At 54.3% G+C, this 13931-nt stretch overlaps 1 protein-coding gene across 2 annotated transcripts in view; it reads right to left on the bottom strand.

Moving 5' to 3' along the window:
- Nucleotides 1–13931, bottom strand: part of Dnah17 (dynein axonemal heavy chain 17) — a 111243-nt gene that overhangs the window by 15718 nt on the left and 81594 nt on the right. For both annotated transcript variants that reach the window (XM_028752763.1, XM_028752762.1), the window contains exons 61-70: nucleotides 13734–13849; nucleotides 10847–11039; nucleotides 9762–9997; nucleotides 8650–8772; nucleotides 6656–6860; nucleotides 5644–5808; nucleotides 4946–5086; nucleotides 4484–4654; nucleotides 3317–3439; nucleotides 1762–1955 (exon numbers count right to left, since the gene is read on the bottom strand). In XM_028752763.1, the coding sequence (XP_028608596.1) occupies nucleotides 1762–1955; nucleotides 3317–3439; nucleotides 4484–4654; nucleotides 4946–5086; nucleotides 5644–5808; nucleotides 6656–6860; nucleotides 8650–8772; nucleotides 9762–9997; nucleotides 10847–11039; nucleotides 13734–13849 (1667 nt within the window). The remainder of the gene's footprint in view (nucleotides 1–1761; nucleotides 1956–3316; nucleotides 3440–4483; nucleotides 4655–4945; nucleotides 5087–5643; nucleotides 5809–6655; nucleotides 6861–8649; nucleotides 8773–9761; nucleotides 9998–10846; nucleotides 11040–13733; nucleotides 13850–13931) is intronic.

The following is a 13931-nucleotide window of genomic DNA, read 5'->3' as shown; positions in this document are numbered from 1 at the left end:
CAGGGCTAGGGATATGTGGGTGGTTTTAGCCCGGGAGGGTGGGCCATTCTGGGTGGACTTCCTCTGCAGAAATCAAGGAGGAGGGAAGTGGCATCTTGCCTTTTAAATTTTAATTAATTAATGTTTTGAGAGAAGGCCTGGAGTAGTCCAGTAACCCAGGCAGACTTAGTATTTGCTATGTGGCTATGACCCCCTCCTACCTCTGCTTTCCAAGTGAGGGGATTACAGGATCCTGTGTGTCACCACACAGTGCTGGGGGCTGAACCCAGAGCTTTGAGCACGCTGGGCAAGCCCTCCACCAGTGGAGCCAAGTCCCCACCTTGCTTTCATCTGTGCTGGGCACCCAGCAGTATCCTCCCCTCCTTCTATCCCAGAAGCTCGGGGGATAAGCTGAAGGATGCTGCCCTTGATCTGAGAGGCCTCCGGGGTCCATGTGGGACCTTGAGGGGAGGAGCAGGCTCTACCCAGGAGGCCACCTTAGAGCAGCTGGACTCCATCTTTCTAATCCAGCTTTGAGGGTCTTACTGTCCATCCAAGATGGTCAGACACCTTTGCTTGTCCAGCAACCCTCCCTCACTTTCCAATACTTCTCCCACCGCCCCCAGCTCAGCTGTATTGCCTTTCACAGTCCCCTTCTTCCCTACCCACCCTGGCCTTGTCCCCTTCCGCTGAGAAAAACAAAACAGTCAAAGTCCTCAGATAGTGAAGTACACTTGCGTCCAGGCCCATCTTTGTCCGAGGGGCGGGGGATCTGTGGGGATGTGAATGGCTTTCAGGAAACCTGGCTGTGCACAGGCTGCATGGAAAGATGGAATGAGCAGAAGCAGGCCCCTTCCCTCTGAGCCTGGGCTCTAGGGTCGTCCTCTGTGCTAAGCCCCTCCTTCTTTATCTTGTCCCCCGCCCCCCACGGGGGGGGGACTCAGGTCTTAAAATTACAACTCTTCATTTATGATTGGCACCTAACTGACACTTTAGGTATGGAGGGATCCCCCATGCTGATGGCATTTCTTTTTCCTCACCCAAATGTAAGGGACCTCGTTTCTGTGGCTAGGGAGGGTTATGTTTTCATTCTTTTTTTTTTTTTTCTTCTGGTTTTTCGAGACAAGGTTTCTCTTTATAGCCCGGGCTGTCCTGGAACTCACTCTGTAGACCAGGCTGGCCTCAAACTCAAAAATCCACCTGCCTCTGCCTCCCAAGTGCTGGGATTAAAGGTGTGTGCCGCCACTGCCCGGCTATGTTTTCAAACTTAGAGCCTAATGTGGGAAAGTCTGCTTCTCGGTCTTGTGTTAGAGCATCCCCTCTGTACAGGCCAGGAGGGCCAGAGCTCCTGCTCGGCACACCCCGAGACATCGAGCGTCTACAAGAACTCAGGATCAGGGCTGAGGCAAAGGTTCAGTCAATAAACAGCAAGCATGCACAAGGCCTGGGGTTCAGTCCTCCGCACAGTATAAAACTGGGTAATTCTAGGCCCCCCGCCCTCGGGGCGGGGGGGGGGGGGCTGATCAGAAGTTTGGAGTTCTTGGCTATGTAATGAGTTCGAGTTTAGGGTCAGCCAGGGCTGCCGAAGATATCTACAACATACAAAGGAGCTTAGATCTCAAGGTCTGAGGACACCACCACTGTCAACGGCTGTGCTAGCAAATGGGCCCCCACTCAGCTCTGCCCTCTCTAGACTCAAGTAGGAGAGGAACTGAGATGGTTACGTTTCTGGTATGCCGGGGCTGGGGGTTCCTGCTCTCCTGAGGGCTGGGGCCTGCTCACTTGACAGCGTAGGTCATGCGGTCTGGTCTCATGCAGCGCACCATACACAGCTTCTGCAGAGCAGTCTTGTTCTTCCACTCCTTGGGGAAGATCTCCTTCTCGGGCGCTTCGGACTCCACCAGTTTTTTCCACCGCTTGGCGGAGCCCTCGATGTCACTGTCCAGGTTTTTGAACTCGTCCATCTCCGACAGGGCCTAAGGCAGATGTGGGCGGCACAGTGAGCACGTGCACACATGAATTAGATTGGCCCTGAGTGGGTGCTGGGGAGAGGTATCAGGAAGACTGGGGCTCTGGGGAGGGTGACCTGTCACTGAGATCACCCTGTCCTTCCTGTCAACTGCAGGCCAAGCTTCTGTGGGGCATGTGGCCTGGGGACTCACATCAGCCCCCTCTCCCTCCAAGGAGGGTGTTGTGAGGGATAGCTCTGTAAAAGTGACCTTTATTTACCTGGTCTAATTGTTGTCTCAAAGGCTCACTGCTTCTGTCTGCTAACCTAGGCCTAGTCCTGGAAGTTTCTAGAGTTTGTACAATCTTATCTAGGCCTAGAATGTTTTCAGCCTCTGAGACTTACTGCCGAATAAATTCACCCTTTCTGGCTTTTTTCTGAACTCTGGCTGGCTGGTTCAACTCAGCTGTTCTGGCTCAGACTCTACTCCAAGCTGACTGATTCAATCTCTTGTAGCTTTCCCTGAATTGCTCTGCTTGGCCTCATATTAACTTTTGCAATCTGTTCTAATCTTCTGGTTTCTTCTCATTCCCTGGCTCATTCTGTCTTCCCTGTGTCTAGCTTGTTTTCTCTTCAACCTGTGTCTGTACAACTCTCCCAGTAAAATTGCCATCGCCTCCTCTTCCTCCTCTTCCTTCTCTCCTTCCTCCTCTTCTTTCTCCTCCTCCTTTCCTTCTTCTCTTCCTCCTCCTTCTCCACCCCCCCCCGCCACACTGTTCCCTCAAGTACTTTCACTCTATCTTCTCATGAGAGTTGGGCACATTCCTTTTCTGTCAAATATTTCTCTGATTTGTCACTTTGTCTGCCACTCAGTTTGACATCACTTTCAAACATGGGTGCTTCCTTCTAGAAACTAACTTTACCTTCGTTGTTTGGGGTTAAAGGTGTGTGCCAAGGACTGAGCCACACCACAACTAGAAACAGGTTGTTTTTTTTTTTTTTTTTTTTTTTTTCAGTAACTAACACAATCTCAGGGTTCACAGTATGATCAAATATCCTGCAGTGTATCTCGCCCGGGCCACTGCCTTCCTCTGGTCAGTTTCGATTGCAACTTGACATCTGGGACCTGAGGAACCTCAGGAGTGACCAGACCTGCAACAGGGCAAGCCTGAGGGACACTGGGATAGGGTAGCCTGGGATCTGGCTGCAGGTCTGTATAGATGCAACTCTCCTCTGGCCTTGAGCAGGTCAGTGGAGACTGATGATGTTACACGCAACACAAGTCTGCACTGTGAGTGGCAGTCATCCTGGCTTCCACCCGTAATGGGACGAGGGCATCCCCAGCCCTGGTTGGAAGGGGTTCGGTAGGTACTGAGTGCGAGGACCCACCTTGATTCCACCCCAGCTTTGGTGCTGCAGGAAGTCCACAGGTGACACCACGCCTGCCTTGAAGGGGAACCGCAAGAGAAAGTCCAGTTCCACCGGATTCAGCTCCTTCTTCATGGAAAGGACCTGGGGGTGGGGCAGGGTGGACGGCAAGTGCCTTTCAGTTTTGTGTTTTTAAATCAGGGCGAAATGCCTGTGAAACACATCTTCCACTACAGCCCGCAGCCCAGTGTCATCAGTATACCCACAAAGGTTTGCAGTCACAATTTAGTTCTAGAACATTCCTACCGACCTAAAGGAAAAGCCCCTGTGTACCGAGGAGGTCCCAGGCTACCAGCTGTCTCCCATAAGCTGTCTGCATTAGGGTCTTTGGGTGTGGAGTTGTAGGGGTGTGGGGGTGTCTTCGTGGTTGGATGGGGTGAGATAGGGTCCCGCTGTATAGCCCTGGCTGACCTGGAGATCATGTAGTCTTGAACTCACAGAGCTTGGCCTGCTACTGCCTCCTAAGTGCTGGAATTTAAGGGGTGCACCCATCCTGACTGGCCTATCCTGAGATCATGATCCCCAGGTCAGCGGTTGCTGGGGAGTGGGGACAGGTGTGCCGTTGCTGGGGAGATAGTTTGTTCAAAGGGAACAGCCTACCCTGTCCTGTTCTCTGGTGGCAGCAGGATGGTCGGTACCAGATGTCGCACCTAGACCTTGATCCGTCCAGTCTCCAGAACCAGGACGCAGAAAGCTCTATCACCTTGGGCAGTCCTTTCAAAAGGGACTGAGGCCATTGTCCATCTATCCATCTGTCATTGTTTTCCTTCTGTCCTTCCTTCTTCCCTTCCCAGGAGTGCCTGACTATGTTTCACGGCTGATGTTGGCCTCCTGGGCTCAATATTCTTCCTGGCTCAGCCTCCTAACTGCCTTGCCTCTGGGCTCACGCTACGTGCCCTGCTGAGACAGGCTGTTTAGCCAACTGAACTGAGCAGGACCTTTGAATACTTCAGCCGGAGTGTCAGCACTCGGACACACGTGTCCTCCCAGGCTGCCTAGCAGTGTTGAGCTGGTGTGTATTCACCAGACCCGCAAAGGAGTCCTGAGAGTCTGAACCCCCGACACAAGCCTGGGGCTCACCCGTGCGGGTGCACTGGCTGCAGTTTGGCCTCAAAGGCAGGGCGTTACCTGGAAGGTGACTTGAGCCAAGAAGATCAGCTTGTCCCTCTCAAAGAGCCCGCGTGCCGTGTACATGTACACAGAGTAGGTGATCTCGTCCGTCAGATTTATCACACGCTGTTTCACCTCGTCGGCGGGTGCGGTCTTCTGGATGGCTTTCTCAAACACCACGTTGAAGGCCTGGGGAATGGCCAGTGTGAACACGGGGATTCTGCAGCCGCAGCTGCGGTCCCCAGCAGTTTGTGGTTAATCCTGACTGTGGTACAGTGGCGTGGCGGGGGAAGTAGGGTGGAGAGACCCCTCCCACAGCACAAGAGTGGAGGACTTCTCCTGCCCACCACTCTCTGGCTCCTGCCACCTGCCATCCTGCCAGGGGTCCCTAACCGCGGGCGCCCTGCCGACTCGGACCCCTGGCCTTGTGCTGGAGGTGGCTGACCTTGGACCCCTGGCCTCATGCTGGAGGTGGCTGACCTTGAGCGAGAACTGGTAGATGGGGTTGATCTTGTTAAGGTCGTTCAGGATAAAGTAGAGCAGGGAGGCCCTCGCTGCGGCTGGGCGGTAGTTCTCGCGCGCCTCGTTGATCTTTGCTTCTGTGATTTTTGCCTCTTGGACCTCAGGACAGACAAAGGGGGATTGGAGGGAACTACCAGGGAGACAAGCCACTCATGTGAGGAAGCGACTCTGTCCCAGCCCTTCATTCCTCCCAAGTCCCCTAGAAGGCCTTTCAGACAGCAAGATGCTAGCTTCTTCTGCCTGTTGCTGTGATAAAATGTCCCAGCAAAAGTGACTTGGTGGGGGGAAGGGGTTGATGTGGCTCACAGTTCCAGGCTACAGCTTATTATTGTGGGGAAGTCAAGACAGGAGCTTAGAAGCATCACATCCAAAATCAAGAGCAGGGAAGCACTCAACTAACCTTCTTCTCACTCACACTCTCTGGGACTCCCTGCCTAGGGAATGGTGCCGCCCACAGTGGGGTGGGTCTTCCCACACCAAATAACAATCAAGACTGTCCTTCCCGCAGACATACCCATGGGACACGCCTGGCCTGCTTAATTCCTCATTATGACCTGGTTGAAAGTCATAGCAAACCATTAGAGACACCCGGGTGAACTCATGCAGCGGGCTGCAAGCGTTCTGTGTGCTGAGTGGAATGGGGGGGGCAGGCCTACCTTCTCCTCAATTTCATTGGCTGTGTGCTTGGTGGTCTCAAGGTTTTCCACCAAGGCAGTGTCTCCCAGAAAGTTCCCCGATGCAGCCGACAGCCGAGCCAGTAGAGAATCTTCCAGCTCCTTTAGCACGATCTTGAACTCATTCTGAGATTTGGTGAGGTTTGCCTACAGGAGCAGCAGGGCCCCAGGGAGCAGAGGAACAATCAGCTGGGCCCTGGCCTCACCTCTGCTGCCGGGTCTCTCTAGAGTGGAGGCCCAGCCTTGCAGCAGGAGAAATGACACCCAGCATGTAGGGCGTCCGTGGAGGTGCCAGCTTCTACTCAGGGCTGCCAGGCCTCTTGCTGTGGAGACTGAGAGCCATTGTGTGTGGCTGAGGCAGAGCTGAGGAAGTGGCCGGTACAGTTGGCCATGCTTTGTGTGTGCATGTGTGTGCACACTTGCAGTCCTGCATGTGTGCATGGGTATGTGTGAAGGCCAGAGCATCAGACTCAGTTCACCTTGTTTTTTTTTAAGATGGGGTCTTTTTCTGGAATCTGGGGCTCACTCATTAGGCTACACTGTTTGGTTAGCAAGTTCCAGAGGTCCTCCTGTCTCTACAACCTGTCTGCACCAACCCTGGGATTACAAAGTACACGGCAGCTTTTTCTGGGTTCAGGGGTGGGAGGTCAAACTCAGTCCTCAGATTATGGCTCAATCATATTTAATTACTATGTGAGGTATGTCCCCAGCCCAGAACCCTAAGTTTTCTTTGTGCTGTTGAAGATTGAACCAAGAGTTTCAACATGCTATACAAAGGCTCTGCTTCAAGAGTCCCAGCCAGCCAGGCATGAAGCTGTTCTGGGGACCGTCTTTGATCTTCAGGGCCAGCTGCTGATTTAGTTTGGGGCAGGAGGAAGGACTGGTGTCATTGGCTGAGGTCCCAGGAGCTTGGAGGCATGTGTGGCCCACTGTGGCCCTGTGAGGTCCAATGTGGTCCACAGGGCCACTTCTGGTGTCTGTCAGAGGCAGTTACCTTGAGCTGTTCCAGATCTGGACGCTCTTTGGCCACCACAGCGGCCAGGAGCTGGTCCTCCAGCCCGTCTCTGGTGACCAGGAAGTTGATGAGTGTGCACTGTGCCTGCATCTCGGGTTTGTAGTGGGGGTTGAAGTACTTGGTGTGAAGGATCAGGCGGAAATCGGGGTGGTACTCCACCTCCTTGTCGCCGATCTTAATGAACCTGGCAGGTGATGAGCAGAGAGGGACAAGGCTTAGCCACAGGGCCACCGCGCCCCAGCTTGGTGACCCACCCATGCCTTCCCTAACCTCCTTGTCTGACAAAGAGCTCTGGGGGTGGAGAGCAAGTGGCCCCTGGAGGTCATGTCTGTCCTTTCCTCTGGTAGTTACTTTGCCTGCCTGGGGGCATTTCTGTGCCTGGATAGCACTGCTAGCTCCAGCTCCTCCCACCGCTGGCGCTGGAGCACCAGTGTGTGCCCCTGATGACCATCTGCCAAGCAACCCTGCCGCTGCCCGTGGCTCACTCCTCCCAGGCTCCGCTCCCCTTCTCTCCTGGTTGAGCTCACTTTTCTCCCCCAACCCCCAACCCCCTGCAGTCTTGAGTACCAGCATTTGTGGAGGGAGGGGCTTGTCAGAGTCCAAGACATCGGGATGTTTACATTGAACATGACCCTGGCCCTGGGCTTCTGCGCAAGCCCCTGCACCAGCGGGTGGTTCCTATCCACTCTAAAAGTTGATTTACTTCCTCTGTCTTATAAAAATAACTAAATGTGGTAGGTCCAGCCAGTGGAAGGTCCAGTTAACGGAAGGATACTCGGGTGAGAAAAAGAAGATAGTACTGAGAGAGGCTGGAGTCTGGAGGACCCCTGCCAGTGTGATGCTGCGTGCAAAGATCCTGACACAAAACGATGGGTGTACCATTAGTGTCCAGAGCCGGCCAAGCCACGGAGACAGAAACATGCTTAGTCGGTGTGGGATCCTTGTGGGATGATTAAAACGTGGAACAAGCCAGAGGTGGGGGTTATGCAGCATGGCAGATGTGCTGACAGCCACGGAAACGCCCACTTTACTGATAGTGTTCCGTACAATTAAAGTGGGGGAGGGGAGGGCAAAAGAAGGCTCAGTGAGTAAAGGGGCTTTCTGCCAAGCTTGGCACCCTGAATTCAATCCCTGAGACTCACGTGGTGGGAGGAGACAGCCAATGCCCATACGCCGACCTTTGCCCTACAGTCCTGCGGCGTGCACGTGCCGGCACGTATACAAGTAACGTAAATAAACGCATGTGAAAATATTTTGAAAAACTGAAAAGGGAGGCAGCACCCCTCCCCGAGGAGCTATTGGTAGCTAATGGCTACTTGGGGAACGGGGGAGGGGGCGTGGCCGGGAGGGGGCGTGGTCACTGCTCAGCTGCCTGCGCTCCAGGTAATGGCCCCACACCTGTGCGCAAGCAAGCACGCCCTAAACTAAACTCAGTGAGCCATTAAAACAAAGAGTGCACAGTGAGGCTGGAGAAACGGCTCAGCGGTTAAGAGCACTTGTGTTCTTCCAGGGGACCCGGGTTCAGTTCCCAGCATCCACATCCACGGAGTGGTTCAGGAGTTTCTGTAACTTCAGTTCCAGAGGGCCTTCTTCTTCTGACCTTTAGAGGTACTACGCATACACATGGTGCACAGACATCCACGTACGCGCGCGCGCAAAGTAGTTCAAAGGGATTGGGACAAGATGGGGTAAGACAGGGAATATGAGTTGTAAAGGATTTTTAAAAAGAACTGTTTTAAGTCTCAAGATTTTGAAATGCATGAAGAGAGACCTGGCACTCACTATGAAGGACCCCACACTGTCCCTCGTCCCTTGGGTGGAGCTGGCCTTTCCCGTCCCCTGGAGCACCTGGGTCCCCTCTGCCTTCTCAGCATTTAGTGAAGGGAGACCCTTCACTGTTCCCCCGAGCTGGGGCTGCCCTAGGAGGGGTTCATCTTTGGTGGGGGTGGGGCCGGGTGGGCATGGCTTCTCACCTCCCCTTTTTGATGGTGTTCCTGCCCAGCAATGGGTCGAGCACAGGGTCTACCGTCTCACCAATGTTTTCGATGAGTAAGGTGTCACCTTCTGAGATGGCCTGCTCGATGATGTCCAGGTAGCTGGGCACAGAATAGAGACAGGCGTGGCTTGGGGGACCGTGGGAAGCAAGGCAAGCCCTAAGAGGCAGCCCTAGGGGGCTGGAGAGATGGCTGGGGCTGGAGAGATGGCTCAGTGGTTAAGAGCACTGACTGCACTTCCAGAGGTTCCGAGTTCGAATCCCAGCAACCACATGGTGGCTCACAACCATCTGTAATGAGATCTGATGCCCTCTTCTGGTGTGTCTGAAGACAGCTACAGTGTATTCATATATAATAAATAAATATCTTTAAAAAATTAAAAAAAAAAAGAGGCAGCCCTGGCCCTGTGGAAGGATGTCCATAGAGCTCACCAGGGAGTCAGGACCAAATTCTCCTCCCCCAGTCATCTATGGGCTTATAGGTTGGGGGTTGGGACCTCTGGGTAGGAGTCTGGGTGATGGAGGGGTGCGAGGGTGGGAGGTGAGGGTGGGAGGGGTTCTCCGGCTGCGGAGCCAACCATTCTCCCTGCTGTCTGGGCTGTTCTAGGGTACCGGGAAGCTGCCTGGCAGCCCCTGTCATCTGGGCGCTGATGGCTCTTGTTTCTCTTGTGAGAGCAGAATGCAAACCACACACGAGATGAAAGACCAGCCTGGAGCCCCACAGTGGGACAACTGCCAAAGGGCCTAGGTCTAGTTGCCCTCCCCTGTGGTGTGGAGAAAGGAGGCTGAGTTGATTCTTTGCTGCTGGGCCAGGATTCACGTTTGTATTCCCCACTAGTCAGCTCAGGGCTCAACATGTGTGGGCGGGCAAGCCTGGGCTGCTTCCTGCCCGCCCCCATGTACTCACATTCAGGGATACACGTGTACACACAGCACTGGTCAGTGTGGGGTGCACCCGAGGCCCACAGCTATCTAATAAATGCAGCAGGCCCAAGGTACAGCCGTCTACCTCACTCACCGGGCTGAGGACGGTGTACAGAGTTGGATAGCCCCCCCCTCACCCCACCCCCTGCCCGGCACCGCCCTCAGTACCTCTTCTGCCCCAGGCGGATGGCCTTCAGCTCACTGCCATATTTGTTTTTGATCCACTTGATGCCTTGAAGCTGGGCATCCACAATCAGCGGCCAGCGCTCTGTGTTGCATAAGATGGTGGCATTCTCTGTGGACATGCGGTCGCTGGGCAGACCCTGGTTGTTCCAGGTGGCCACGTCTGCGTCATCCGTCAGCAGAGTCAAGGGATCCAGGCCCTCTGTGATAGGGATCGGGACCTGCGAGGGAGGGGGGAACCTTTCTGTCTGTCTGTCTCTCTCTCTGTCCCTGTCTCTCTCTCTCTCTCTGTCTCTGCCTGTGTATCCTGGGGATCAGACCTAGGTTTTTAGGCTTGGCAGAAAGTTGTCTTACCATTTCGCCAACCCTCTGCCTTACTTTTTTAAATTTAATTTTATTTACATGTATAGTGCTTTGCCTGCTTGTCTGTGTGCACCGTGTGCATGTGTGCCCTTGGCAGACAGAAGAGGGCATCAGATTCCATGAAATTGGAGTCATAGGTGGTCGTGAGCCTCCATGTAGGTGCTGGGAACCAGACCCAGGTCCTCTGCAAAAGCAGCCAGTGCTCTTAACCATGGAGCCGTCTCTCCAGGTACACTCTGGCTTCTGCTGTGAGACAGGGTCTCTCACTGAACCTGGAGCTCACTCCTTTGGTGAGTCTGGATGGCCAGAACTCCTGCCTCCACCCTCACACCCCAACGCCTGGGGTTACGGGGTTACAGGTGCACACTGCCATGCCTGGCTTTTTATTAACTCATGGGTACTAGGGATGCAGATTCAGGCCCCACGTCTCCGAGACAAACACTTTACAGACTGAGCCATCATCTCCCCGGGGGTCACTTTGTGTCCAGGTCCTCAAGTTGGTCCTGGCCACATAAGCTGCCAGTCGAACTAGTGGAGGCGGCGTCCTTCCCAATGCTTGAAGCAGCAGCTTCGTGACATGCCAGAGATGATGTCAGCCCCAGCAAGAAGGCTGACGGAGCCCCAGTGAGGGCGCAGTGTGGTTGCATATCTGCCCTGCGGGGAGCCCCTCCGTCTCCCTGAGTCATAACCACTGCGGTACCACTTACCTTTAACTTATTGATGTAAGGGATCCAGAACTTTTCCATCAGCTCATTCCGGTACTTCTTGGTGAAGTAGCCCACGTAGGAGACAAAGGCGGAGATGAGCAGCACATCCCCGCACAGGGTGACTCCCTGGCTCCTGTAGTTCTCCACAGACTCGGCCCAGCGAACATTCTCCGAGGCCAGTCCTCCCACAAGTCTGCAGGATTACAAGGAACGGGGGAAGGGCCTGGGTGAGCTGGCTAGCATGGGACAGGTCTGAGAGCTGGCGGGTGGGCCCCCGGCAGAAAAACTGTCTCGTGGCCTTGTGTGGACCGCAAGGTGATCCGAGACACCCTGGTGCTCATACAGGGTCGCCAGATGCTCTCCTGACTTGGTGGCTTAGCAGTAGTCAAGCTTTGGAGGGAATTCATAGGAAACGGAAAACAGCACGTGTGGGTGACACTTGGCGATGCTGCATCTGCCCTTGTGCGCTGGACAGGCCACCTGTGCCTAAGTTCCTTCTCTGTGCCAATGCTCCACTGGCACACTCGGCTGGCAGGCAGGGGCATCTGTATGTAGGACAGTGTAGCATCATGTGGCTTCTGGCCCTGGAGGAGTTCCAGCCTGTGTGTGGAACTTCCTAGGCCACCAACTGGAAGACTGGTACGGAGTCCTAACTGGTACCCGGCAGGTCTGAAAGTGCTGCCCTGGGTTAGTACTGCGTGTAGGTGCTGTGCAGGTGGCCTTGCTTCCCAGTGGCCCAGAGGCGGCTCTGATTCTTTTAACTGACGAGGTCACCTGCCTCAGACAGATGGTGGGGGTACATCTGTGCCACAAGCTGAGGTGGCCTGGGACCTTCCCAGAGCACCTGAATCATGCCGACCACTGAGTAAGTCAATGGCTGTCGGCCCCCAGGATGGGAGACAATAAGAAAACAGGTATTTGTAGGATGGACTCTGTCACTGGAACTCCAGTGTTGGAGGTTTTTTGTTTTTTTGTTTTTTTGGTTTTTTTTTTGGCTTTTTCGGGACAGGGTTTCTCTATGTAGCCCTGGCTGTCCTGGAACTCACTCTGTAGACCAGGCTAGCCTTGAACTCTTGAACTCAGAAATCCGCCTGCCTCTGCCTCCCAAGTGCTGGGATTAAAGGCGTGCACCACCACCGCCCGACAGCTGGGCAAAGGGAGACGGGGCAGGACTCTTAGAGTTGGGCAGGCCAGGATGCAGGGGGGAGGAGAGAGAATCTCCATGACTTGGGGGGGAGGGGAGACAGATCAGATTTAGAGCTGCAGAGGGAAGATCATCAGAAACGTAGGTGAAAGGGAAAGCGGCCCCCAGAAGGGCTGCCCAGAAGCGTCTTGGGGAGCAAAGACCAGTGGTCTGACAGAAGGTAACAGGGCAGCAAAGTTAAAAGTAGATTTAGAAGGTGTTGAACTGGGAGTACTGGAGGGAAAAGTATGCTAGCCGAAGGAGGGTTAGAACTGCCCAGCCTTTGAGTAGCCAAGGCTTTTCAAAAATAAGCTTGTGTGTGTGTGTGTGTGTGTGTGTGTGTGTGTGTTCCTGGGTGGGTGGCTAGAAGCGTATGTCGTGTGCTAGGAGCATGGACACCCCAGAACCCTGCTGTCCCACCATAGAGGCTGTCAACCCTGTGTGTCAACAATGAACCTGCAGATGGCAGGCCTGTACTGGTGCATTTTTGTCATGTTACAAGTGGGCACACACCCGTAACCCCAGCATTTGGGAAGAAGGGTCAGGGCAAGTTCAAGGCTAGCCTTGGACCCACAGTGACAATGTCTCAAAGACCAGAACAACAGAACTGTGGCTGTGGCTCAGTCAGTGGGAAGGTGGCCCAGTGCACACAAGGCCATGGGTTCAATCCCCAGCACTGTGTAAATCAAGCGTGGCGGTACCTTTCTGTAATACCAGCAACTCCACAGCCATCTTCTGATACACAGGAGGTTTGAAGCTAGCGTGGGTTACATGAGACACCGTCTCAACAGCAGCAGCACCATACTGGGTTTCCAGGGCTTGGAGTAACAGGGCAACTTGGTGGTGGTTCTACGCTGATCACATGTAAGTGTGACAATGGTTTAGATACGGGCAGAAAATCAATTTCTCTCACACCACTTTGCAGCGGGGCTCCCGAGTGTGCAAAGCGTAGACATGGGCTGTATTTGAGTCCTGGGACCAGCGCTACCCCGCAACTCAAATCCATGGCAGTGCACTTACGGGTGCACAGACTACAGAGGGATAGTAAAATGCCCGTCTGGAAGAAGCACCGCGCCTGTCCTGAGCACAGCAGGCTCCTTTCTTGTTGGCGGCCCAAGCCATATACGTCAACACCTACTTACCCGGGACGGGGATCAGGAGTTGTAGCGGGCTAGAGAAGTCCTGACTGAATGTGCTGTTAACGTGGGCACTGGTCACGGCCATGCCACTGACTAACGCCTCAGTCCCTCAGGAGTGGTAATGCTTTCCCCGTGAGGCTCTGAGCCAGCGTTGGGAAAGCTCTTCTCCGGGGTGGGTGGTGGGGGCAGGTGTGAATAATGACTGTGTGCAGAGACTGTTCACTTTAGCTTTCTGTGCCCCTCCCCGCATAGTTACTGCCCGGACGCTAATTCTACTGAGTTGGATTCTGGTGCTTCATCCATAAAGCACTAGACATCATTCCCCGAGAACATTGGGACACGTGCTGCCTGAGAGCAGGTGACTCTGGACAGTTCTATGGGCAGGCCTGGAGAGTTTGGCCCTTTTGGGGGCTGGGAAACAGGAGGAGTGGCCGTGGTGACGGGCCCGCCAACCTGTTAGCCAGTGAGATCACCCTGTTGGAGGCGTGGCCGAAGAGGGCCCGCCTACCTGTTAGCCAATGAGATCACCCTGTTAGAGGTGTGGCCGTGGAGAGGGCCCGCCTACCTGTTAGCCAATGAGATCACCCTGTTGGTGGCATCGGCCTCCTGCTGACACTTGATTTTCTCAGCTGTTGCTTTTTCAAATGCTGAGGTGAGATTGCTCAGGTTGGCATTGAGTTCCTGAAAAATCAAGTTGGGGGGATGTTCCTAGCTCCCAGAAGCTCAGGGCGGGCCTCAAGGCCCAGCATCCCCTCAACTCCCA

The sequence above is a fragment of the Grammomys surdaster genome, unplaced genomic scaffold, assembly GCF_004785775.1.
Source record: "Grammomys surdaster isolate TR1022 unplaced genomic scaffold, NIH_TR_1.0 125940, whole genome shotgun sequence".
Taxonomy (NCBI): Eukaryota; Metazoa; Chordata; class Mammalia; order Rodentia; family Muridae; genus Grammomys; species Grammomys surdaster.
Note: the sequence above shows the minus strand (reverse complement) of the source record. Positions and strands in the feature narration are given on the sequence as shown.